A 26792-nucleotide genomic window follows, 5' to 3' on the forward strand; every position below is an offset into this window, starting at 1 on the left:
AAGACTTTGTTCATCCCTATGTATAAAGGTTGATCAAAATCACTTCCAGTCCTCTCAGGCTTGATCTCAAAGTTTTTGCAAATGCTATGATTTTCTGGTCCCTGCTCAAATATTTATTTAAGGGACAAAATAGCTTTTTGGGGTTCTTGAACTGTTCTTGTGAAGTTTTGATCTTAATATAGTAAGGACACTCTAACAGACTGATTTACCCTCTGTGAATATATATGGAATTTCGTTTACTTTTCTTGTCAGTGGGGGAAAAAGCTTGACAATTTGTCATGACTACCATGTTATATTTGTAGATGCTATTCCTGTGCAAGCAATAGATGGAATTGCCAGTGGGACTGGAAGAGACATATCTGTGAAGAGTCCTCTTCAGTACAAGATGTGATTAAACAAAATATGGTAATGTTTAAAAATAAGGTTATTAGGTTTTTTATTAGAACACTTCAATATTTTGTTTGCTGGATTTCTCATATCAGTTGTTGAATTAGAGATTTGAAAATGATTCTAAAGTTAACTCCAGAAGTGTAAGGTGTTTTTTTTAGTGACAGTGCGGGGGTGGGAATTTAAGGGTGTGATTGAGGCGGGGCAGTGAGACTGAATAACTCCTGAAAGGATATTTCTGTGCCTTTTACTATTTTGCTTCAATGGGAGGAATGAGATTTCAAGGCAGGGAAAGATAATCACCCACAGCTTTGACATATGCTGCAGTCATTTTTAGCATGTCTAATTTGAAAGGGTGTAATCAAATCTGTCACTGTATTTTAAGCATGAAGTTCTTCAGAACAATCATTCTATTGTCCAAAGGCCATTGGAGCTTGTTGTGATAAGATTTTTTATTTGTAATAACATATAAAATGTATCTCTTCCCAGGAAGGAGAATGCCCACAGTTTCTAAACCCTGACCCTTCAATAATACCTATGGAGTACCAAACAACTGTGTATTTTGAGGGAAAACATCTAGATTATTATCAGGTAAGCAGATTAATTCAATGCTAGCTGTCATTTGAATGCCTCTTAAACTGCATCCACATCCCTAAACTAAAGCATTGTTTCATGTGCCTTGGATATCCTGGTAGTAATTTAAAGAAAGAAAAGGGCTGCATTCGAGTTTGATAAAATATTGGTTACTGTGGTAGAGTCATCACCAAGAGAGAATCAGAGCTGGAGAAAATACTCTAACTATTAAAATGGAGGGGGCGTTTTAAAGAATGCAGACTGGACCTATTAATACACTGGACAATTATTTTTCATGTAATGAAATGAGAGGAGCTGTAGGAATTGTGAATGTTTCACATATTTTTCTAATTAAATACTTGGTGGGTTTTGTTGCTATTGTTCTAGAATGACATCACTCTGTGTGCTTAATTTTTTTTTAAGTTTTCACCTTCAAACACAAAAATACACTCATTAAACACTACATGTTTCTTAGTTTGGATAACATCATCTTGCACTTTTGTGTGTGTGTGACCATCAAACCAGAAGATCAGGTATTTTCTCACCCATAGCAAAGGCTTCTCTTTCTTAGTACTTGCTTCCAGAAAATAAATTACAAAGTCTCTAAGTCAGTTAGACCCTAGGGTTTTAATTGCGTTATAGCCCAGACAATGCATAAAATGTTATTGTTAGTGGGATGAAAATGAGGCTTTAAAACCATTTTTAGGTGAAAGCTCAAGTATTGTTATCAGTTTCTATTCTTTGTTTCTGTGTTGTCTTTGTGTAAATGGGAATTGATGATAGATGCACTCGGGAGTGCATTGATTTCTTTTACTCCTGGCCATCTATCATGGGAAAGAAGGCTCTTCTTTTTGAGGTGTTTTTTTTTTTCCTTTTTCAAATTGGAATGCTGTATAGCTTCTAAATTCCTTCTATCACCTTTGCTGCTGCTGCCAAGGGATGGAAGAGGGTCAACAGGCCTGAAGAGTAGCAATATAAGAAGGGTATTCAGAGAAGTGCAAAAAGCAACCTGTAAGCACCATGTAAAGACCATGATGTGTGTCACTACTATAGACATATATGAAAACTGTGCTATAAAAACATACGTTCAAAAATAAACATTTTTGTTTGAAGACCTTCAAATATATGCAGACAGTGAAATGCAAATTTGGTGAATTTGGTCTGTTCTCCAAGATGCCAGAACTGGTCCCTGGTAGGACATCTGGCTGTGTGCAACATGTGGCATACAACACCTCTCCTACACCCACAGCTAATTGAAAAGTAGTCTGGAGATTATACTTTTATTTCTTTTGCTTAACATTGGCAAGAGCTGTTTTTCTGCCCAAGAGGAAAATCGTTTCCTGCTCCCTTGTTATAATTGGAAGAGCCTTTTCTGTCTCTCTCTAGAGAAATTCAGGGCAGATGCATAATCTAGATGTGCTGAATTTGACTTCTAGTGGACCCTTGTCCTCCAAGGAGAAACAGCAGCAGGAATGCAAAAACTACTTCATCTAGTTTATTATTCTATGAATAAGCACTTTAATCTTTCTGAACTACTAGTAACAAAAAGGGAATGGAGAAAAGGCTGCTGGGGTTTTTTAATTCTGTGAGATATCAATTGCATTTAACAAATGCAAAGACGCATCCTGTGGATTGGATGCTTTGTCATGGGTAGCAATGTTTAACAGTTTGCCTACAGAATGTATTTATTTAACTTGGAACTGGGAAGTCTTACGAGGAGTTCAAGTCTCTGTAGGAAGCCAAGGTGAATGCATAGTCCCAGAACTGGAAAGATGCTGGAGAGCAATGAGTGTCAAATGATGTCAGAGTAATTTTTCTTGGGTGGGAGCAATGTGAAAATGTCATCTCTGTCATGGAGTCAGCTCCATATATCCTGGTACAGAGGTGAATTTTTAAGTCAAAACAAGAATGCCTTTAGTGACAGGACTTCAACAAACACACACTGTGACTACAGCTATATACACAGCCCTTTAATACATGTGATAACAGACAAATAAGGCATGAAATTGTGGTAATCACACAGGCACTCATGCCTGTGGGATTATTCTATCTGAAGAAGAAACTTTGATGATTGAAAGTTCATTTGAATGAAGGGCATAACTTACACTTAGCCTTTGGTAAACATTTCATGGTAAACAGGGTGGCTCAGGAGAAGCCATGGATGGATATTTTGTAGGGATTGGCCCACAGCCCAAATGCTAAATAGCATTTGGCTTCTCATGTGGAACAATTTTGCCACAGGATATGCTGGGCATTACAGCATCTTTGAAGCTAGCAGTCATGCAGCTATGAGCACATTTAAGGTCTTTATTGGTTAGAACGTTGGTATATCCATTTTTCTCCTATTTTACTTGCCTAAATTTTTGCTTAGAAAAAGCAGAAAATTAATGTTGTGATGTCACTTTGAACTACCAGTTCTATTACCTTGGTTTAGTCTGTGCTTTACTTAAAGGGGTGTTGCACACACAGCCTTGCTATGGGTGACTAAGTGCACTGTCCAACATTGTGCATATAAGAATCTTCATCTCTAGGTGGAGATGAACATTAAAGGGCTTACTTAGTGAGTAGGAGAGGTAAATGGCTTTAAAAACTGCTGTTGCTGGACTATATCAAGAATTATTTCTATACTGGAAATATAGAAACTGCTATACTTCCACTGAGGGTGGAAGTATAAATGCACGTTTTGTATGCTCCTGTAAACTTGTAAATGCTTAAAGTACAAAGAATAAGTCTCCTCATGATGGCTTCCACTGGAGGGAAATAGCCTAGAAGAGGAGGAGCTGTTGGCTGTTCTGTCCTTCTTTCCTCTGAAAGAATTTTATTCGGAAGGAGAGAGAAATCCAAGCTGTTGTCATTCTTGTGGGAGTAGCACCATCCCAGACAGGCAGAAGGAGGGAAGTCTAGTACTGATCAGTCATATTGCATGCAATTTCTGAGAGGCATTCTCCAGCTGAGTCCTTGAAAGATTGGCACAGTAGGAGAGACAGATGTACCAGCATCAAGATAACCTTATTAGCCCGCCAAAGATTTTCGTTAAAAGTAATTTCCCATTTGGATTTGTCTTTGTCATGTGTGTCTGATGTGTAACCTGCTTCCTAGTGCTTGCTACACATCTCTTGCCCCCAGACTGCTCACTGAGAGCTCTGCTGCCTTCTGCTCAAGAGCCTGGTAAGCAGCTCCTGATTTCAGTGCACTCCAGGTATCAGCTGTCACACACACCACAGCTCTCCTCCTCTCCTAGAGCCTGCTGTTAAGCATGTGGGAAAGCCTTACACAGGAGGAGCAGAATTTGAATGTTTTTGAAAAACACGTTATATTAAAATATGTGGGGCAAAGAAAACAAGGCAGCATTCCTATAAAAATATTTGAAAGGAGATGGTTTAAAACCTGGACTATGTATGTTTTCTGTAAGGTAGAATGGGCTGGAAATTTTCAGACAAGGCTTTTCAGAGCTCAGGCAGTAGCTTATTTTCTATATCTAGCTTCCTAGAAGAAAGTAAATGGTTTGTTTTCTTCTATAAAATAACCACCCAGAGCCTCAAGTCTGTTTTAACTTTTATCTGGTTAGTTGTCCAGATACACGTTGTCCTCCTCAGCCCCAAACCTTGGTGGGCTCATGTCCACTGCCCAACCTGTCACAGTGAAGGTGCAGTAGGAAAGCTTTCCACTGCATTAGTTAGATAAACATAGTGTACCAGATAACCATTATGTTTTTGCCAGGTGCACTCCAAACTTGATGGCTCTGGTCAAAACCAGGGACTAGTTCTTTACATTCGCAGTGAAGTTCTCAAGAAGTTCAGCAAGGCCACTGAGAAGGTCCTGCACCTGGATCAATGCAGAGTGGGGGTTGAATGGATTGTGAGCAGCCTTGTGGAGAAGGACTTGAGAATGAAACATTAGATGTGAGCTGGCAATGTGCACTTGCAGCCCAGAACCAATAGTGTCCTGGGCTGCATCAAAAGAAGTGTGGCCAAAAGGCCAAGGGAGGTTATCTGTCTTCCTCCAGTCCACTCTCCTGAAACTTCAGCTGGAGTATTGCATCCAGCTCTGGGGTTCCCAGTGCAAAAAAGATATGGACCTGTTGGAATGGGTCCAGAGAAGAGACATGGAAATTATCAGAGAGAAGGTGAGCTGGAGTTCATCTCCTTTGAAGAAAAGCTGACAGAGTTGAAGTGGTTCAGCCTGGAGGAGGCTCCTGAGAGACATTTTTGTGGACTTTCAATATATAAATAGGGCTTATAAGAAAGATGGAGAAAGACATTTTACCAGGGCCTGTAGGGTCAGAGAAAGGGGCAACATTTTTTAAAGTGAGAAAGGGTAGTTTTAGAGAGATAAGGAAGAAATATTTTGCAATGACAATGGTGAGAGACTGGAACAGGTTGCCCAAGAAACTTATATGTACTCCATCCCTATAAATGTTCAAAGCCAGGTTGTCTGGGGCTTCAAACAACCTGGTCTAGGGAAAAATGTCTCTGCCTATGTCAAGCTTGTTTGACTAGATGGTCTTTGAAGGTCCCTTCCAACCCAAACCATTTTGTGATTCTGTAAAGGTGAAGGTTGTCTTGTCCCCAAGTGAGTTGTGACTTCCTAAGTCTTTACCAACATTAGTGTATGAAAATATCCTTGCTACTCACTCCTTTCTAATATGCTTCTTGCAAAACTGTTTGAATATCCGTCTTATGGGCAGGAGAATGACCCAGCACGGAAACAATGTCATGGGATGAGGTTTTTAGCCAGCCAAGTTCTTTGACTGAATCACAGAGCAGCCAAGCTGAGAGTTTTGTCAGTGCAGTGAAAGTCAATATATGCTACAGACTTAAGATAGAAATCAATAGATTTAGGATCTAGGGAGAAGAGAGGGGATGATGTCCAGGAGGTAGTAACACCCTTAAATTAGTGCTGCCATTGAGGACTGCCCTGTGAAAATACAGCTGGAGTCACAGTAAAGCAGGAGAAAGGCAGCAAGAGCTGAGAGATGTTCATTCTAGTTTCCCATGCAACTCTTGCATTGATGCTCTGCCTAGAATCCCTACAGAGAAAACCTTTAAGGGCAGAACTCACACAGCTCTGTTAATAACACATCTGATGTGTGAAGCCATCCAGTATTCACATCTCTCTGCTTTTTCTTATTGCTCCCTAAAACAGAGTGCTATATATGATCTTGCTTTCCTTGAACTTCTTGGTGTGCCTACCATGAATGAATGTTGGAGGAGTGCAGCAAAATCACAGATTGCTCTGGCTCAGCTTCTCTCTAGCATTGCTTTAGAAGATGACTGTAAGAAGTTAGCCTTCTCCATTTGGATTTGATTACTTCCAGTGCTGAACAGGATATCGCCTGGTGATATTTTAATATGCTTGGTGATTCTATACAAATTCTAAACTGAAATTTTCTTATCCTCAGGGTAAAAAATTTGTGGTTGGAAACAGCCAATTTGAATTTGAAGCTTCTGTTGATGAGTCAGATGAAGGAAAATTTTCATTCGTGAGTAAAGAGGTAAATGTGAAAATATTATTCACCTACCGAAAATGCTCAGTTCTTCTAAACTGTAGCCACAAGTGTCCAGAATTACACAGGTAATATGTGTTTCCCTCAGAAAAGAAAGTCATCTCTGATGGAGATTCTCCTTTGGCAGTAGTAGTCAAAGGCTACCATTTTGGCTCAGAGCTCCTGAAGTCTCCCCTCAAAACCCTCAGTCTTTCTCCCTGATTTCTCTACCTGTGTATTCCATGGAATTATTGAACTGTCTCTGGAGGAATTTGAGACCACTACTGTTTTATTCTTCACTTTTCATGCAATCTAGTGCAATCATTGATGATAAAATGCAAGAATTTCAGTGCTCTTCCTCTCCACATTCCAATTCATTATCTTTCCCATTTTGTATCTATAAAAATGGGAATGGTAAGAATGGTAACAATATGCTGTTGCTTGGCTACCTAGTAGTTATGCTTCTTTCACTCTCGCTTTTTTTATTGTGAAAGAAAATAATATTTTAAAACATGTCTATTTTCTAAGCTCCAAGTTTGACTCCCAAATGTTATGCTGACTTTATATCTTACAAGCTCACTAACTAGTTTTGAGAATTAATGAGGATTTATGCATCATCTGTGCCTAGCACAAAGCATTTGCTTTATCAAGCGTCTGTATTTTTATTTGTTCTTCTTGTTTCCCAACAATTGTCATTGCTGCTCTTTCAGCATGAGCAGAAGCTCATGTCTTGGAGCATGTGAACCTTGTGATTTGGCTGTAAAATGAGGAGGCTGCACTGTAAAAGATGCAAGAGATTTCCCCTCCATGTGGTGCGAGTCTGCTGTGCCCACAGAAGTAATGGGGCCAGATGGTGTGGGAAGGGAGAACTCAGCAGGGTCAGCAGCTATACTTACTGCCTCTGAACAGCACTTTTGCTGCTTTGATAGTTATAACCAAATGTAAATTAAATTAATGAAAAGCGAGTATTCAGATATTGCTGTCCCTTGGTACTTGAAAATTCTGATTGTGAAGGATTAGGTTCATTAAAACATTTTTCTATAAATGTATCTGCCCAAGATGAAAAAAGGCCATAAGGCTTGGGAGAGCTTCTAAAAACCTTCACAGGTCTGATTATTGAGAAGCATAGAAAATGCATGAAATTAACCTTGTCAAATGAAGGTATAAATATCTCTATTATGTCATCTTTTCTAGTTTTCCTATAGTGCAAATGAGACCCTACAACTTAATTTATCCATAAAAACAGATAAGGTCAAGATTGACAGCAAACTGATGGGTAAGTATGAAATATGGGATTAAAGGGAGATTAATTACAGTAAGCAGAAATCAATTCCTTCATAATTTGGAGTTTTGTTAATGTGTGTAGGTTTTACTGGTTTGGGTGAAACAATTAAATCTGACAGACCAAAAGTTATTAATGTTAAACTAAAGCATTAAACATCTGTGTTGTCAGCAAGTTTGCCAGGGACACCAACCAAACTGTGTGGTGCAGTGACATGCTGGAGAGAAGGGATGGCATCCAGAGGGACTTTGATGGGCACGAGAGCTGGGCCTGTGCAAACCTCGTGAGGGTCAACAAGGCCAAGCGCAGGGTCCTGCACATGGTTTGGGGAAATCCCAAACACAAATACAAGCTGGAATATGAAGGGATTGAGAGCAGTCCTACAGGGCGTGACAAGCTGGACCCAACAACGTGAGGGTGCAGCCCAGAAAGCCCAGTCATGCCCTGGGCTGGATCAGTAGCAGGGAGGGGATTCTCTCCCTCTGCTCCACTCTCATAACACCCCACCTGCAGTGCTGCACCCAGCTCTGGGCCTGCCACATGAGAAGGACATCATGGACCTGTTGGAATGAGTGCAGAGCAAGAAGGGCCACAAAGATGATCAGAGGGCTGGAGCACGTCTCCTGTGAGGAAAGGCTGAGAGAGTTGGGGTTGTTCAGCCTGGAGAAGAGAAGGTTGCAGGGAGACCTTGTTGCAATTTTTCAGTACTTAGAGGTTGTTTATAAAAAGGATAAAGACAAACTTTTTTGCAGGGACTGTTGTGATAGAACAAGGGGTAATGGTTTTACCCTGAAAGAGGGTAGATTGAGACTAGATATAAGTAAGGGGGCTGGTGAACGCTGGCACAGGTTGCTGTGCTGGTTTCAGCTGGAGTAGAGTTAGTTTTCTTCACAGTGTCTAGTACAGGGCTATGTTGTGGATACCAGAGAGATGGTAGATGCCCCATACCTGAAAACGTTGAGGTTCAGGCTGGATGGGCCTCTGTGTAGAATCACAGAATTACGGAATATCCTGAGTTGGAAGGGACCCACAAGGATCATCAAGTGCAGCTGCTGGCTGTACACAGGACAATCTCAAAAATCTCTTGATCTAGCTGAAGATGTCCCTGCTCATTGCAGAGATTTGGACTAGGTGACCTTTAAATGTCTCTTCCAACCCAAAGTATTCTGATTTTATGATTCTATAATTTTCAAGATTTCTTTTGCTCTGAAGTGCAATCCTAATAGCAAAGCTTCCCAGTTCATACTTAAGTATGAAAATTAAACACTTAAGCATTTTGATTTTTTTCTTTCAATGATCTTTTCCTTTCCTCAATGAACTTTCCTCATCAAACAGCAGAAAGAGGATCCTTGTCACAACCACTCATATGGACTTTACCTGAAATCTCATCTCCTAGCTTGTCTCAGTTCAGACAGGTTCTGCAGTCCCTATGTTAGCTGGCAATCAAGAAAACACAGAAACATTTAGTGTGTTTTCAGTTCATTACTCTATTAATTTATTTCTATTAAAAATAGATTAAAAATTATAGCACAAAGACTTGATCTCTGAAAAAAATCTCTTTATGAATATAAATTTCATTTCTTTTCAACATACAATAATGAAGCAGTGAAGCCCAGTCCTGAGATAAGAAAGCTCCTTTAAAATCAATGGAGCAGTATCTAGGACCTAGCTTACATGTCTTTGGACTGACATTTAAGGCAGAATATTGCAAAACCTATGAGGCAACCCTCTTGTTACTTGCATGATGGGACAGCATCAGGAAAATACTAGTACCCCAAAGTAATTTCCTCTGCAGAATAAATCTTCAGACCATTTTTCTAACTGTACAATATTTAAATTTATTCTCTTTCATATTGGCAGCATGAACTATGTTTTTAGAAGTTTTCCTTATGGTTCTGTGTGCAGTGTTAAAAGACTTAAAAGAGGACCTGGCATGAATTTTATAGGGAGGTCATATTACAATCTCAGACTGTCTTAATTTCCATTCCAGAGGCTGTCATGTTTAAAAGTGCAGAATTTTGACCAAATATTCCCAACATCTTTTTTCCGAGTCTGGAAAAAACATTAAAAACAAAACAAAACAAAAAAGTAGCTAAATTATTAAAGAAATGTTATCATTCAAATTGAAATATAGAACACCTCCAAGAGGGGACTTGAAAAATTATCAACAGATGTCTCTTTTTAGTATAAAAGGGATTTTTTAAAATCCAAATTCCTTCTGACTTTCAGACTCCCTTGCCATGTGAAATCCAGAGTGTAATGTGTTTTTATGCCTCTTGAAAAGAATTGGCTTTGGGTATGTGGCTGCTGCTGAGAAGCACCTTTGAACCTGCCAGTGAAAGAACCCTTTCTTTGTGTGACACTTAGTGCATACTAAGTTATGATAGCATTTTTACATCTCGAGCCATCAGGGGTTCTGAACAGTGTGAAATCCAATATATCCCTTTTATCCTTTGTTCTTTTATCGATGATATCACAGCTGGTATCTCAAGGTGATGGATAAGAGTCTGAATCTAATGAGTAGCTTGCTGCTGGTACAAATAATGAGCTGATCAGTGAACAAGGGGAGCAGTTAATGCTTTGAGGCCATGGCTTTCTTCATTGCATTTAAGCAACTGGATGTGAGGGACATCAAGACTTTGCAGTGCTGACATTGTTTGCTGAGGGGTGGAATATGAATCCCTGTCCAGCCAATGAAGGATAATAAAGTACTTCAGTAAACAAATTCCCATGCTGTACCTGGTGGCCATGTGGCTGTCTGGGTGGGAAATGCGAGGTTTGGGAAGCCAAGGGGAAGATTTGCTCAACGATATTTCCTGTTCAAGTGTCTGTGCAGTAGCAGTGTTTCAGAGTGCTGGAATAAGAAAGCAGTCTGGTTCCTATAAAAGCGATTCCCAGTGAGGAAACTTGTCCTTGCCACTGTCCACAAAGCAAACAGCAGCATACATGGGCTGTCAGCCTGGTGCTTTCCTTTCCTCAGCACTATATCCACAAAACAACATAAAGAGTGGATAACTGACCCACAAACTGCAGGAAATATTACTTGGTTTATGTTTGTTGCTCAGTGCCTTCCACATTGATGTGCTCAGTTTGTGAAGCAGATGATGCTACTCCTGCTTTGTGCGCATCACAATTCCTTGGAAGTTCAAGATAGAGATTGAATCAAATGGATTCTCTTTCTCATTGATTCATTTTTACAGATGCCAAAGTCCCTTAGTTTTGCACCCACCTCTAGTGTTTCTTCAGTTAATTTTGTGCTTGTAAAGGTACTTGAAATCAAGTGGATGTGCTGACTATAGATAAGAAAGGGTTAAAATCAGGCTGCATCATTGCATTAACTCTTCATTGTAAGGGAAAGAAAAAAACCTGTTATTATCTTAAAGACTAGCTGTGAAACTGAATGCTGAGGGGTTTAAACATACAGCATTTAGAGAAAAACTGACTGTATGGGATTACATGTTCTCCTGCAAGTGGCGGAGGCTAGCCAAGATTTGGGCATCAGCAATATTGTTCATGCCTAGCAGGAGAATAAGGCCACTGCTGAAAAAATAATGGAAAACAAGCATACTCATTTTAATTTCATTTCACTAGAAATCTGACATGGTAGTCTCTTGGAATTATATTTCAAGGGTTACTGCTGCTGCTGTTATCTAGGAAGATAGCAAGTGTATTGAAATGCTACTCACTGGAGGGTGGTTTTGCCAGTGTCCTTTGTAAAGCTCCGCTCGTCTGAGAGTAAAAGCTCGTTTTAAATAGATGTTTTTAATGGCCTTTACTGTATCATCTCAAAAGGATTTACTTTTGTCCACATCTGTTTACTTTCCTTTATTTCCTGCATCTTTAAGTATGAACCTCTTTTGAAAAGAATCCAGTGTCACTAAGGCTACTGTTTCTTGGGACTTAATGAAGGGAAGGGGAAGGGGAAGATGTTAAGGCTCTGTCTTGTATACCCCATTCCCATCTGCAAGCACATTTAACTCTTGAAAGAGCACAGGAGGAAGCCTAAAAAGCTTTCTGCTGTTCTGGTAAGTTAAGTTGATTTACAAGACTCAAAAAGTGGTGGAGCCTCAGTGGCAGGGGGTGAGAGGCTGTGTGGCCAGAAATACAGAGCAGCGAAGAGTGGAGAGAATCAGGGGGAAAAAGGGGCAGAAAAGCAGGCAGCAAGGTGTTTTCCTCTTTACAATAATCATCCCACCTGTCCAGAGAGGCACAGCACTCCCATGCTGGGTAATCTGGGCAACTTGCTCACTTTCTCTAGAGAAACATGTGGTATCTTTTCAGTCTGTTTTCTTCTGGGCTAATTCTCAAGTGCATCTCCATATGGTTTTTTGTAAGCCTAGGCTCTCCTTATGGTGTTGAACCACCGAGATATGTCTCAAGGCTTTGCATCTATTTGGGAAAATTAGTTTGATTCAGTGACTGTGCATCATGCTAGAGATTGATGGGGGCCAAAACAAGCTTAGTGTCTGGGACAGTTGGTCTCTGCTTCATCAGTAAGAGAGATACAATTATCAGACTTGATTTCTTGGCTCAGAGAAGCTAGAACTAAACCCCACTAAAAAAGGAACACGGTGTACATCAGGATGACAGTTCAAGACAAAAGGGAAAACACAAGCAAAAAAATAGAGAAGAATGAAGAAACACAGAGGTATTGACTTGAACAAAGGTTAACACTTTATTAAGTGTTAACTTTCTATTTGGTTCACGCATGAGTGATGATTATGGAAAGTCCCAAATGTCCTGGAAACAGCCTACAAAGGCAGCTCTCTTTCTTTAATCCTGCAACTGGCAGAGGTCCCATGCCAGCTGATGTCCACCCCTACTGACACCCATGCAGAGTCTATACCTTCCATATCTGACTCAGGATGCTCCAGGAGGACTTGATTTTTTAATTAGTCTTTAAACAGTTGTATGTGTTATTGAGGTTAGTCAAAGTAAGGACTTTGTACTTGAATGTTTTGACAGTGCCTGAGTGACAAAAATATATTTGCAGACTAGTCATACTCTGCACATGGATAAATGTCAGGTTTTTCCATAGAGAAAAAATAAAATTTTCTCTCAGCGTCATTCAGGGGTTGAGAACAGACTGTACATATTACTCATGTGACTCCACTGAACTTTATACAGAGGATTACTTTTCCTTCCTAAGGGACACTGAATATCCTTGAAACAGAAAGAAACATCTAAATATGTTTGCTGTTCATCTTTCAGTGACTCTGTACAACTGCTCCTACGGACGAAGCGACTGCAGCCTGTGCCTTGCTGCCCCACCTGAGTACAGGTGTGTGTGGTGTGAGGAGGATGGCAAGCCCAGCAAGTGCGTTTATGAAAAGCTCTGTCACGCTGCCCCCACCGACACGTGTCCTCCTCCAGAAATCACTGGTGTAAGATTGCTTTTTTCTCTCCCTACCAGCATAATATTTTTCAGGAAAAAGCAACCGACCAAGCTCATAGTGAAAGGCAGGGTTTTTTTCCTGGGGTGTTAAGTAAGCCTCTGAAATAGCTGAAAGGAAATAATGTCAGTAGTGATGTGTGTGAGAGATTTGTAAAGACTCAAAATAAGGAGACTGAATGGATTCTTTGAGCCTCCTTGTTTTCCAAGCCTTGTCCTCACTGTATCAGAAGCCAGGGTAGCAGTGCATGATTAAAACATGGCATTTGATTCTTGCATTCTTAGCATGGATTTTTTCTCTCATAAAGTCCTTTCTACCTGAAATGAGTCTGTAAGAGAGGTTCACTGTTCCTGGAACTTCAAGTACATAACAGGTTCTTTTAAAGTCTTCAAGCTAGACTTTTAAATAGTATTTAATAAGAGAGCAGATTTTTTTCTGTGTCACAAAGTGTTTTCCAGGTGTCAGTGATATTTTTCAGTCCACACCAGCATCAAATTCAAGGCTGTAGGAGCTGAATGCAAGAAGTCAGAGAGGCCAAATGTGCACCTGACTTACTCTGCAGTTGGAGCATTCACTCAGGGTCAGGGAAGGTTGTTGTCCATGTTGGTGGATCAGCAGGCAAAGAAAGTCATAAATCCATGTCCTTTCCAGAAACAAGCCAAATGCTGATTTTATGGGCATAATTGTTGAGAAAAGAGTGATACATGCTTCTACTGGGCAAATCTAAATTGCTGCAGCAGTGGTATCAGTACTTAGAGACTCAGACACACTGTTTGATGAGAACACATCCCAAGCCATCACAAAATGTGATAACTGTATGACACAGGTTGAGAGTTGTACCAGGGATGTTTCACTCAGTAGGAACTGTGTCTGAAACCTGTGGCTCAAAGGGGCAGAGACACTGCATCCCTGGAGACAGTGCAGTTAGAGGTGCAATGTGCCTACTGGCAGACCTGCAGTACACTGAGGAAGGTTGGCCATCAGGATACATCTAAGAAGAAACAGCTGTTAAACAGCTGAAGTCTGCCAAGGAAGGTAAATACCCTAGCAGCTTGACAGAATGCGTGGAGAAGAATACTTGTGTAGTATCTGTGCCCAGGTAAACATGATTTGAGAAAAAAGGAAAAGGAAAATCTAAAAAAAAAAAAAAGTGTTTTCACCAGGCATACTGTTTCTATATTATTGTGGACAAAAAAAAGATACTAAAATATTTTAGGTTTTCAGACCTTACATTAGCTTTAGATATGAACATAACATTTGGAAAGAGCTAGACAAACAGTTGAGTAATGTTTCAGCTGGTTTGTTTATGGGTTGAGTGCAGATGGTCAGCCAGTGGCTAGGCAGCCAGCAGAGGCAGCCACATCACTGTGCTCAGGCTTGCTTAGACCTGAGAGACTGATTTTGGTGGAGCAGGCATTGAAGTGCAACCTCGCTCTTCTTGATGGCAAACTTGCAGCCCTTCAAAGCTGAAGACCTGGAAAGGTCTTGCTGAAGGTCCTCCAAGCATTGTGTAGGAAAGCAGGTTAGCCTCCCAACAAATATTCCAAATTGAAGTGCCTGTCAGGGCACTTCAATTCCAGTCTGAGCAGTCCACTGCAACTGCATGATCTTCTCTGTCCTCATTTTATTTGCAAATTACTTGGTTAGCATCAGCCCATGCTGCAGCACCCTACCATGAGATGCACTAAGAAAAATCAAGGGACTGGAGGAACTTTTGAAATCACTATGTGGGGCAACACTGTGTGTTAGGAAAGTGCACTGCTCTGCTGTGAACCTAAAAAGATAAAATCACAACAACAAAATGCTGGAAAAGCTCTGTGGAAGGATTGTGAGAAGAGTGCAATGCATTTGCTTTTCACAATCACAGTACTTCAGTGGAGGAAGCAAACTTAAAATAGAATAAACACCAGGCAAGAGTTTTGTACATAACAGTCTGCCACAGGAGACATGAAATCTTCAGCTGTTGAATACTAGTTCTGAGCTAACAGATGATTAATTAACATTAAAAAGTTGCATAGCTTGTTTTTTGTTTGTCCTACAAGAAACATCTGCATTTCAAATGTTGGTAAGTCAAAGTAGCTTTAAATAATATAGAAGAGCAACATAGTCACTGCAGTATTTAATTTTGCTTTTTTTTTCTCTCCTGTCCCTTATGCAAACACAGATTGAGCCAAAAACTGGACCACTAAGTGGTGGAATTCTTTTGACCATAATGGGATCTAATTTGGGAATAAAGGCAGAAGATGTAAAAAATATAACAGTGGCAGACAAGGAATGCCTTTTTAAAGAGGAGTTCTACTCTGTTTCCACAAGGTAATTGATGGATGCTTTTCACAAGATTTTAGAAGAAAAAATGAACCTCTGTGAATTTTCAAGAAAAGATGATCTTCTTGTGGTTACAAAAGGTTACCATTTGAAAAATAACTATTGCTATGATATACATGCAGTATTTCATAGTAAAATGTCTGACTCTTTATTTTAAATTGTTATAGATTGTAATACAGCAACAAATTTACAATGGTGTTCTACCATCCTGCTCCTGATTGAAGTGTTTTCCTTACTTGATTGAAAAGCTTTCAAAAACTATTACTGCACATAAATCAAGATTATTTGTTTTTAAATTAAAGGCATTCTACATGTGCATCTAGTCATTAAAACTTTGCTAAATCTGAACCAGAGTGAAGGCAAGCATACAAGATATATGGGAAAGTAGGGAAAACAAGAGGAAGCTTAAATCTGCTTAGTCCAGCCACAGAGTTTCTTGCCTGGGGACAGGGAGGGAACCCAGAGCTTAGGTTTAGCTGTAGATGACTAAGTTTCATCTCAAAGCCAACAAGTCCATGGATGTTGAATTGCCTAAGCAGGTTGGTAGATGTTTTGTGGATTACTTGTCACACTCTTAAGTGGTGCCAAAAATTAAAACAGAATGCCTAAATTCTTCTAGGTAGGTATCTAGGTGTTTACTACAGATTATATCAAGCTTCTAATTTCAAGAGGGAAATACCCTTTTGATATTAGCTGATGGAAAGCATAGCAGGAAGGTTCAGTAGTAATATTAAGAGTAATGATGGATTTTTCTTTCATTCACTTTTGAAAGCTGCGATTGAAACCTTGGCTTTCTCTTACTTCCTATAATTTAAATTGTAACACAGTAACCTTCTGCTATTTCTGTGGCATGTTTTGAAAGTGACTTTGAAGATACCTAAGTGATTCGTTTTTAGCTTTTGAAAAATATTTAGCTTTAGTCAATGTATGGATCAGGCATTTAGAAGCTTCCTGGGCCTCTAGGACTGAAGAAGGTAAAGAATAGCTGTTTCTTTCTTACTGCTTCCCAATTTTATTGCCATCACTCCTGCATTTACATGTACTTCCAACCAGTCATCTTTCCCCATTCCCTATTTTCAGTGTTTGCAAAAGCTACACTGAATTGCGACATAGCCTTACAAGAATTTCCCCATCCTCTTGGCTTTTTCTAAAGCTTTTTGATATTTTTAAATACATGGAAAGGAGCCAGAACTGAGATGACTGGTTCCTTGTATCATAGCAACATTACTGATTTCCTAAGTTCTGGCAATGTAGTAATGGGTGAGAACAAATGCAACTTGCATCATGTCATTTATCAACAAATTAGTGGGTTTTGAAGGATGTTGCTGGCTAGGGAAGCTTAAAAAAAGAAGTTGTCAAAATCTTCAAATAGATATCTTTAATTTTCTGTATTTATCTCCCTCTGTTCTTTTTTATTATTATTACCTTCTTTTTATAAAATTAAATTTAAAAAAATAATTAAAAGTGCCTTGTCTTGCTCCCCTATTCTTCATCAGTTAAAAGCTAGTCTTTTTAGGAGACAGTGGCTCCCATGCACAGCAAGATTTAAGACACTTAAGGGTGCTTTCTGGCTCTGTGGTGATTTAATTGTTGGCCTTGGAGAAGTCATTCTTTGTAGTTTTCCATTAGTAATGTGGGGGAAGGGAGGCAATGCCAGTGCTGGGAAGGGAGGGAACTTTTCCAATTAAAATCCCTGCTACGATGTTTCCCCCACAGCCCCCGGCCCCGGCCCCCGACTGCTTTCCTAGCTTGACATATGGTAAAAATTCCTCCAAAGGCACCATTTCCTGTTTCTGCCTGACATGAAGATACAACTTCCAAGAATACAGTAGAGAGATGATGAGGAACAGGCTCAGGCAGCCGTACACATGCCAGGACATGCAAGAATTCCGAGAATTTTGTCCATTTGCCAGTACCCAGGAAAAAAAGTCTGGAGTGATCTGCAGAGGGACTTGACAATCCTTTTATTATAAGTCCTGATTTAAGTACATTATACCCAGTAATTTGGAGTAGTTGAGGGTTTTTTTCTACTTTGGGTTTTTTTAAGAAGTCATGCACTGCTTCAAGAAGAATAGCAATAATCCTGGAGGGAGAGTGACAGAAATGAGCAGTGATCATAGGGTGTGGCCTGTATGAAACGGAGCAGTCTACAAGCACTATATACCTCCTTATCTAACTGCATTATCACCTCTCCATTAAGCATTTGTCCCAGTTTTCAAGTGTGTCAAATCCTTGTTGCCTTTTCATGCTATCATTCTGTGGTTTACCTGTTTGAAATAACAACTTAAACATCCTAGCTATCACTCAGCAGCAGTGTTAGTTCTAAGGCAGCATTTTCATGGCCAGTGCTCCTTGACCTCTGATTTGCATGTGTTATCTGTGAATTTATTTTCAGAGAACAGTAATTCTGAAGGGATTTTGATCATAGGTGTGAAAAGGTTTGAAGCTGAAAGGTAGCAAGATGCATAACAAAATTATCAGCAGTTAAAACACGCAAAATTAAAAGATAGCTGATGGTCTGATGTTTGCATCAAGGAGGTGGGGTCTCCTTTGTGGGTTTGGGGTTTTTTAACATCACAAAGACCACAGTAAATCTTATGTCATGTTGCAGAGGTTCAGCTGACTTATGGGGCTGAATTTGAGTCTTCTGAGAAGGCACTTCTACTAACGGACTGCTGAAGTGTACAGTGCTCAGGTTTTGGTTTTACCAGCCCTTGGATAGACAAGCAAACTATTCTTGGGTGGTTTTGCTTGGAATGTGAGGCAGCACTGGATTACATAGCATAGGATAAAGCAAAGTTGGTGCTCTTGCTGGCAGTGTGTGTGGTAGCTCACATACATTGCACTGGTATTGCAGCTGTCACTTCTAACAGATAAGCTTACATTCTTTCTTTTTAGGATTGTGTGTCAAGTTGGACCCATGAATGAACCACAGCAAGGTCAAATTGAAGTTGACATCAATGGAAAATTAGGTAGATCACCAAGTGAAGTGTTGTTTACATACCAGGTAAGTGCATTTTTTTCAGAGACCTGTTTTATACTTTGTGTATGACATAAAGTACAGAATTGTTTGTGTTTGTTGTACTGTTTCATCAATAGTACTGACATTGAAAAATATTAGAAAACACTTAATTCCAGCATTTCTATATACAAAAGGTATACCAAAAATCAATTCTGATCAATAGATTAAGAGTCTTAAAATAGGATGATGTCATTTGTCATCTAAGTTAAAAAGATGTGGTAAAAAGCAACTGGAATAAACTTATTCACTAGTGACACTATATCTCTGAAGTATCACTATTAAATAAAAAAAGTCAGCACTGCAAAAAATTAGGTATTCTCTAGATACATGGTGCACTATTTTAATCACAGTATTTAGTCTAGGCAATTTTCTTAATTAGAAGAATGAATGCAGAGCAGCTGAAGAATAAGTAATGAAAGTACATTAATTTCTTTAATAATTTATTTCATTCAAAAGTATGGCATGCAGAGCCACAGACAGTGTGATGTGCATTCATATTACTTACGTGCTTTGTTTTCAGTGTGACTATGAAAGAGAATTTCATTTCTCTGTTAATTGCTTTGCTCTAAACGTGGCCCTAGCTTATGGCTGGTCTAGCCTGTGGTTTTAGCAGCTTTATCTGTATCTATGAGGTCTTCAAATTTTATAAGATCGTGTGATAGTTGAGAGGTTTAAATAACATCAGTCCCCATAATGATACTTAAAATTACACCTATAAAACTATAAAACATAACTTGTGTGCTAGGCTTTTATCTTCTCCCTTATTTAAACTTCTGTCTCATTAATTCTTGATGTCTTGTGAGAAGTAAAGGAAAGGATTCAGCAGTGGAATAAGTCAAGAATGACATTTAACTGAGAAGAGGATATTCTTGTTTTCACAAAAGAGGCTAGAAGTGGGGTTTCTGTAATTTCCAAGCAAATACCTCCTCTCTCTGGTGACGCTGCTGCAAAAAACAACTACCCTTGTTGCTTGAATATGTCATGTGTTCCTTTGTGGAAATGTAGGATATGATCTTAACCAGAGAACAATGATATAATCTCCCGTGTGTATATGTTTGTGGTCTCTAGGACAGAGACTATGACAGTAAGACCTACATGAGATTTTGACATGAATCTGTTGGGTGTGTTCTGCACCAGTTCTCCTATCCTGCTGTGTACAAAGATCTTCTTCTATCCATGATTTTCATGGATAACGTGTGAAGTTATTATGGACTGGGTTGAAACCTGAACCATGTAGGCTTTGGAGCCTGCCTTTGGACTTGTTTTGGTGTGATTCCCCGCTTAGCCCATCTGAGAGGATATAAGGAGCCAGTGCTTTTGGCCACTTCAGGGAAAGATTCTTAATTGCCTATCAGTGAGGTTCTGGGAGAAGTGGCTGTGCAGGAGCATTAACTAGGTGGATGTTTTTCTGCAAGTCCAAGACTCTCTGTGTGTCAGTCTCTGCCTGCACTGAGATCACTGAAAAATCAGATGCCTAAGCCAACTGCTGATAAAGAACATTTTTATTTACTGCAAGACTCTTTCTATGTGGACCCTATTTACAATATGGAAATCATGAGAAATTGTACAATTCACACCTTAAAACTGGTGATACTGATTTGTAGTTTCATCTCTCTTAATTCCACAAGAAAATGAAGCCAACTTTGGACTGTAGGATTGAAGTCAGTACGGGGTGTCACACTGATGTGCACCTCTGCAAGTGTGGCACGAATGCTTTGGCATGAGAACAGACAATCAGAGCAGACATTTGCATCAGTTAATGTTGGCTTAAAAGCTGCAGTCTTGTTTCAGTGCTTTTTTCAGACTTCTTTCAGCAGACATGCAAAATCTATGCTTTGTGTAAAACCTCTTCTCTCAGTATATACAAAGGAAAGAAAATAATCTTCTTTCCAAGAACCCTCCTAAAATAAATTTCCTCATGTGTATTTCCCTGTTTCTTTGGCACATGGGATGGATACCTTTCTGATGGTCACTACTACTGTTTTTACTGTGAGCTCTGACCACTTGAAGCAGAATAGTTTCATCTTTAACAGTGACTGTTCTGAATGCAGTGTGTGGCATGACAGGGCAGAAGTGCACAAGGACACTGGAGATGCTCATCCTGATGTGTCTGTGTATACCAGAGTTATCACCCCACTGCCTCAGCCTCGTACATGTGATTAGTATCTACCACCAAAAGCACTTATCAAGTAGATTGGGTATAAGAAGGGATTTTTTATATGATGAGTGTGATGAGTCACTAAAAGTTGCCCAGAAAAGCTGTATTTGCCCCATTATTGGAACTGTTCAAGCCAGGCTGGGTGGGACTTGGAGCAACCTGATCTAGGGAAAGGTGTCCCTGTGCGTGGCAAGGGTGTGGGACTAGGTGAGCATTGAAGGTCCCCTCCATTCTGAACCATTCCATGATTCTACAAGTAATACTGTTTGCTCTTGTTGATATTTTCTGAACAGTGTGATTTATTTTTAAAGGTGGATTGATGAGAATCAATAGTCAGAGCAACTTGGGGCTCAGACTCATGCTTCTTTCCTGTCTGCCAGCACAGAGCATTTCAGAACTGACAAATGTGCAAGACCTTCATGAAATGGGTCAAAAATCCAGTTAAAAGGGAAGCCATGGTTTCAATTTAAAATTATTTCTGAACAAAAATGCCTTGGTCCAGAAGTGTCTGTGCTGTACAGTAAATACTCTATTTGCTGCACAACAGGAGAAGAAAGCTTTTTGTCTCCCTACCCTTCACAATTTCTCTATCCAGCCTGAGTTCAGTTCAAGTACAGTCCCAATGAGATTAAATTCTGATAACCCAGTCATCCTCTGCTGACATTTCTATTGTTTCACTATAAGCAGGCTCAGGCAATAACCATTCTCCTGTTTAGTGAAATAGAAATGAACTTCTGCTTAATTTTAATATCCAGCTATGCAGTACATCTGGAGCACTGACAGCTTGGCTGGTCTCTGAGCAGGTGGAGCAGTAACATGGCTAAAGGCCAGTCCTGCTTTTTCATTTGTTGCTAACTTTATCTGATTTGCTTGTTACTATGGCAGTGAGAAGCAGTCTCAAAGGAAGGAGTTAAGCTTTTCCAGTGTGTATGGCCCAGATTTGCTGATCCCATACAAGTGCTGATTCTTTTCTCAGAACACCTCTTCTTTAGACTCAAGGCACCAGGACAAGAGCTTGCGGCTGGTTCTGGCACCGCCAGCATTTGTCGGAACAATTTTGTGAGGTTTAGGCTGTGCAGGTTAAAATGACTTTTCAGAAAGCTCAAATAAATCTAAGATGATGAAATTAGAGGTAGAATTTTGCAAAAGTGTAATACATTTCTGAGGTGCTGAAGGAAGTTTAGGAACTGGCTTGGAAAAAATGACTTCTTGTAAACCAGGATGTCTGTATACCTAAATGAGATGAATAACAAAAAGAGGAAGAAGGGAGGATAAATTAGAGCCTGACCTGAGAAAAAACATGAACACTCACCGTACTGGAAGTTTGAATGTGAAATGAACAGCACAGTTACTTTTAACAAGGTACACTCTTCCACCTTAATCTACCCCCAAATGTGGCAGCTTCCTCTTACGTGCATCCATCCTCTGCTTTGCTTTGTGATGTTTGAAGTAATTGCACTGGAAGCTCTCACCAGATCAGTGCCTCAAGGCTTTTGTGGAGGGTTTCAGCTCACTCCTTGATTTTTCACCCTGAGTCGTTTCCTCAATACATTCCTTTTACACTGTAGCTGGGGGCTTTGGGTGGGGTTTTTTGTGGGGAAAATTACATGCTTGTTGCCATTATGATTGATGCTGATAAACCACACATCCACAGAAGTCTGGAATTGCTTCCAGAGGTTCTTATTTTATTTTTAAGTCTTGCAGTACATCTTGTTTGTGTGTCAGTCCGTATAGGGGACAGGAGAACTCCTGGACAGCTGAGAGTTTTAGTGAAGTTGGCCCTTGTTCATGTGGCTATTATTAGTCTTAACTCTCTGTCCTCTGAGCCATGCATTTAAATACATGTCCCACCATCCAGTACTCATGATTCTGCTCAAGAGCTGCCAGTAAACACTGGATGTATGATAGTGCAGACTTTCCAGTCATGCATGCTCCCATTTCTCCATCAAACCTGTCAGAAGAGTTCTTTGGTGTTTTCAGAAAATCATGTGGTGTCTGCCTCATGATAAAAAGGTGCCGCTTTCAGTCCAAAGAAAAAGTTGTTTAACATACCAGCCCTTTGCTTAAGTGTCCCATCCACAGCAGCCAATGCAGAATGCACATTGACAGTCAAATGCTCTGCCTGGCCACCTGGAGTGCCTGGAAGCATTTGATCAGCTTACACGGTGTAAGGTTTGGACAAAGCAGCCCCAGAAAGGCAGGACTCAGTTCCTCATCTCTCTGCTGTTACAGGAACTGACTTGTGTTATGGTTGCTGTGATGAGGAGAGCTAGGGGGTCAGGTCAGCCACTGCGGTGAGCACCACACTGCCAAGAATGCACAGTGGAAATTCTCTGCTTGAATATCCTGTGAGTGGGTGGCTTGTCTGAAAAAACAAGAAACAGGCTCCCTTGAGTCTGAGAAAGGAGGGAAGTTGAGGGGGAAAGAACAGATCCTAATGGCTTGAGTTCCCCACTCAGAGGGTTAATTTAGCTCCTGTGGTTACCTTTATAGTCCATGAAATGACATTTTGACCTCCAAGAAGCTGGCTGGTGTCTACAGCACTTCACGGGCTATGCCTTTTATTTTTGTGTGCATAACATGCAAGAGTTGGCAGAATAATTTGGCTTTCAGTGTGAGGCAGATAGTTTTGGTAAAAAATTACTTTTTCAAGAGCCAAAACTTACTGCAGCTGGAACCAGGATGAGAAGAGGGAAGGACTTGTGAAGGAAAGATGGCTGTGATAAAGGCACAGCAACAACATGGCCTGTGCATTCATGAAAATCTTATCCACATCTGTGTGCTCTGTCATGAGGTCTTGGAAAGAGCATCCCTGTTCTCTGCTTGTGTGGAAGAACAGGAGCCCATTCCTACTTGTGAAGAAGTGCGCTTGCATCAAAGGCAAACCCCCAAATGGAGGTCAGTGCCTGCAGGAGCCAACAGAAGGGAGCTTAGGTGGCTTTGCCATTTGCTGCCCATCGTGTCCGTTTGAACACCTCCATCTGTTGCTGGCTTCCTCTTGTGCTGCAGCTGGCATCTCTCAGCATCACAGGGCCATACTTTGACACCATCCTCTCTTCCCTTCCCAGTTGTGTCTCTGCTTGTGATCTGGCACAGCTGTGTTTTTTCCAGCATCCCCCTCTGAAGCACAGACTTCATGCCAAGGTTTCTGTGCATCTCTGTTAGGTTCCTCTCCTCTGTTGCTGTCCAACTGTTCTTGAACTTCTGGCCCCTCTTGTGATCCACCAGTAGCTTCCTTGGTGGTTTTTTGTTTCTCTCTTTGATTTTCTACATTAGTGAAGAATAAAGGGCAAGCAGTTTTATCTCAGTGTTGTAGTTCATGGGCTAGAAACTGCTTACCATAGATGGATACCATAGTAGACAGTATCCCTTATTTACAGAGTCATGTCCAGGAATTCTTCTGGGAAAGCAAACTTAGGATAGATGATGTTGTGCTTGATGACAGACAAATGGAAAAGCAGAGAAACAGATAAAGAAGACATGCAGAACTTTGGTGATGCTCCATGGGTGTGCACTCCTCTTGTTCTTGGATGGTTTGTAAGGGATCAGAAGTGAGTTGGCTGGACATGACAGTGCAAACCAGGAAAGCTGCAGAGCAAACAAAACAAGTGAAAAAGAGCATGAATCTGTCTGGAAAATCCAATCCCAGATGCAAGATGAGTGAGCAAAAAAGAGGCTGGGGGAATGGTTCTCTTTTACACCTCTATATCTTTAATTGCAAAGAAAACTGTGAAAAACCAGGAAAAAAAAAAAAAAGGAAAGAAAAAAGGAATAAACCCATTGCTAGCTAGGTAAAAGATGGTCTTTGATTTGACACCAGCAGACCACAGAGATCTAAAATGCTAGGAGCTCTCTCAGAGAATTTTCAGACTACAAACGGTATTTTTTTACTAAAATAGAAGTAAAAAAATCTGAAGAAATAAGATATCACCTTCCTAACTCTGCAAAAAGACTAATTGCTACTCATAAAACATTAAAGATTTAAAAGTTCATTGCAGATTAATAAACAGGATAAAAAATGTAAGAGCTAAATGTGAATGCTCAGAGCATCTACAGTAGCTGCGTAAGAGCAGCAGCCATGTACACTGCTAATAAGCAAGTTCATGTCTAAATGTGATTATAAGTAGAACAGACATGGAGATAATTTACCCTCTAGCATACAGAAAGCATGAAACTACAATGAAAAACACACAGCATTTCTGTGAACAGATTTTTAAGTAAGGGGCAAAAGATAAAAACAAAGCAAGCAAAGAAGAGATTTCTGGCTGTGATGAAAAATACAGGACACTGGAAAATGGCCTGAACGTGAAGTCACAGATATACTTGGGCCAGCTGGAGCCTTTTTGTCAATATTTTTCTTTGAGTTTTTTTCCCACTACTTCTGTGCTGATGAAGCAAGGATAAGACAGTGGCACACAGGAATCTAAATGCCACATTTGCATTGGTATTACAAAGAGGAAATATGAATTTGCTACTAAATATGCTCTCATTATTTGAACATTAGGTACCAAAAGCAATGTACAAGTGTTGTTGTCTCACTGCTTGGAGCAGATAACCACTGCTTTCAGGTAAACCATAGCAACAGGATGGGTACTAACCGCAGGTGTAAAAGCACAAGAGATAACCTATTTATAGCACCTTTATCCTTCCAATAAGAATAATAGCCTTGTGGTTATCAAAGCATTGGGAAAACTACTTATCAGTTCAGGAATACTTACCCAGCAGTCTGATACGAGATGGAAAAGTTGGGTTGCAGGTGGACTTTGAGATCCTTAACTCAACGTTATTACATCTAGGTATGACTTAAGGAAGATTTATGTGGAAAGTACTCAAATTTCCCATTGCAAAGAGGCTGTATTCTGGTTGGACCTACAAGCAAGAAATCCTGTTTAGATCAAATAAATCATGCAGTAGGGAGCAAGTAACACCTGGAGATTGAGGATCACTCCCAACTGAACTATTGTATTGAATTTTATTCTGAACAGCATAGCTGCATAGCTGTGGATTTGCACAGGTTTTATCAAAACGGCAAATCCACTTTCTGCAAACATAGGGCATGATCATGAGAACGAAAGGCAGTGGGGAGTCCTGGTGGCACAAAGTCCCTCTGCTGGGAAATGGCTTTCCAGACTCTTCAAAAACCAGGCCACTGAACAGCTGACAGACATTGGAATAGGCTTTTTCAAAATAAACTATCAAAAAGCCCTCATAACAAGGTAGACTGTTATTGCAGAAAATATTTATGCTCAAGCATTAAACTACCTGGAAGACATGAACAATATTTTCCCAGTGACAAAAGAAGTATAGACCTGAAAAAACATTCCTCCATTTCAAGCAAAATAAGAGAAAAATTGAAATATGTTTGAATTATTTTCTACACTTAAAGGAATTATAAAACAAGGGTTAAATAATCATTTGCAGGGTTGTTTAAATTTTACTGTGTCCATGAGAAATGAAGTATTGCCAAGTCCTCACAAGGGCTGATGTTTTCCAGGAGAATTATTACAGGACTGCTACAAATTCCATACAGGACACATTATCAAATGTTCTGTTTAACATCATAATTGCACTGAGCCCTGCAGTGTGATGTTACAGTGATGTTATAGAAAGTCTGAGTTCCCCTGGGTGTCTTCTGACGGAGCCAACAAAGATCTCAAGGTGCAGAGGGCTGAAAAAGAAAGGGAGGTATTTATCATGACAGCAGGTGTACTTCTGATTCAGAGACTGAAATGACAAAAGGGCAGAAAGAAGGAGAGAAGAAATCCTTGAGGGGATTTGGAAAAAAATAGCATCACTGATACTGCAGCACTTGAGGTTGGAGGCTTATCAGTCCCATTTGTAACAGTTGAACATTCGGGTTGAGTTCAGTTTAAAGGGCTCTTGGTAAAAGCAGTATTTTTATTATCCCTCAAAGAAGGCTTGCACAGACAGATTTACTGTCTGCCCCTTGTCTTCCTGTCTTCCTCTGCAAGGAGAAGGAATCTCATGTAGGATTTTGGTAAGCCACATAGAGCTGTGGGTCAGGTGTAGCTTTGCCAGGCTGCACAAGATAAGACTCTGTAAGATGAGATTAGACCTGGCACCTTCCCAGGACCCGTATGTGTCTGTCTGTCTGCTGAACCATGGGAAGGGGCTGCCTTCTCCTTAGGTAACACAGTTCTTGTTGA

General features: G+C 40.1%; 1 protein-coding gene across 11 annotated transcripts in view; it reads left to right on the forward strand.

Moving 5' to 3' along the window:
• The window catches only part of PLXNB2 (plexin B2), a 251912-nt gene that overhangs the window by 187648 nt on the left and 37472 nt on the right, over positions 1–26792 (forward strand). For all 11 annotated transcript variants that reach the window (XM_030961143.1, XM_030961139.1, XM_030961142.1 and 8 more), the window contains 7 exons: positions 303–405; positions 877–978; positions 6362–6454; positions 7640–7721; positions 12939–13111; positions 15285–15433; positions 18344–18452. In XM_030961143.1, coding sequence (XP_030817003.1) covers positions 303–405; positions 877–978; positions 6362–6454; positions 7640–7721; positions 12939–13111; positions 15285–15433; positions 18344–18452 — 811 coding nt within the window. The remainder of the gene's footprint in view (positions 1–302; positions 406–876; positions 979–6361; positions 6455–7639; positions 7722–12938; positions 13112–15284; positions 15434–18343; positions 18453–26792) is intronic.

This window comes from Camarhynchus parvulus, chromosome 1A (genome assembly GCF_901933205.1).
Source record: "Camarhynchus parvulus chromosome 1A, STF_HiC, whole genome shotgun sequence".
NCBI classification, from domain to species: domain Eukaryota; kingdom Metazoa; phylum Chordata; class Aves; order Passeriformes; family Thraupidae; genus Camarhynchus; species Camarhynchus parvulus.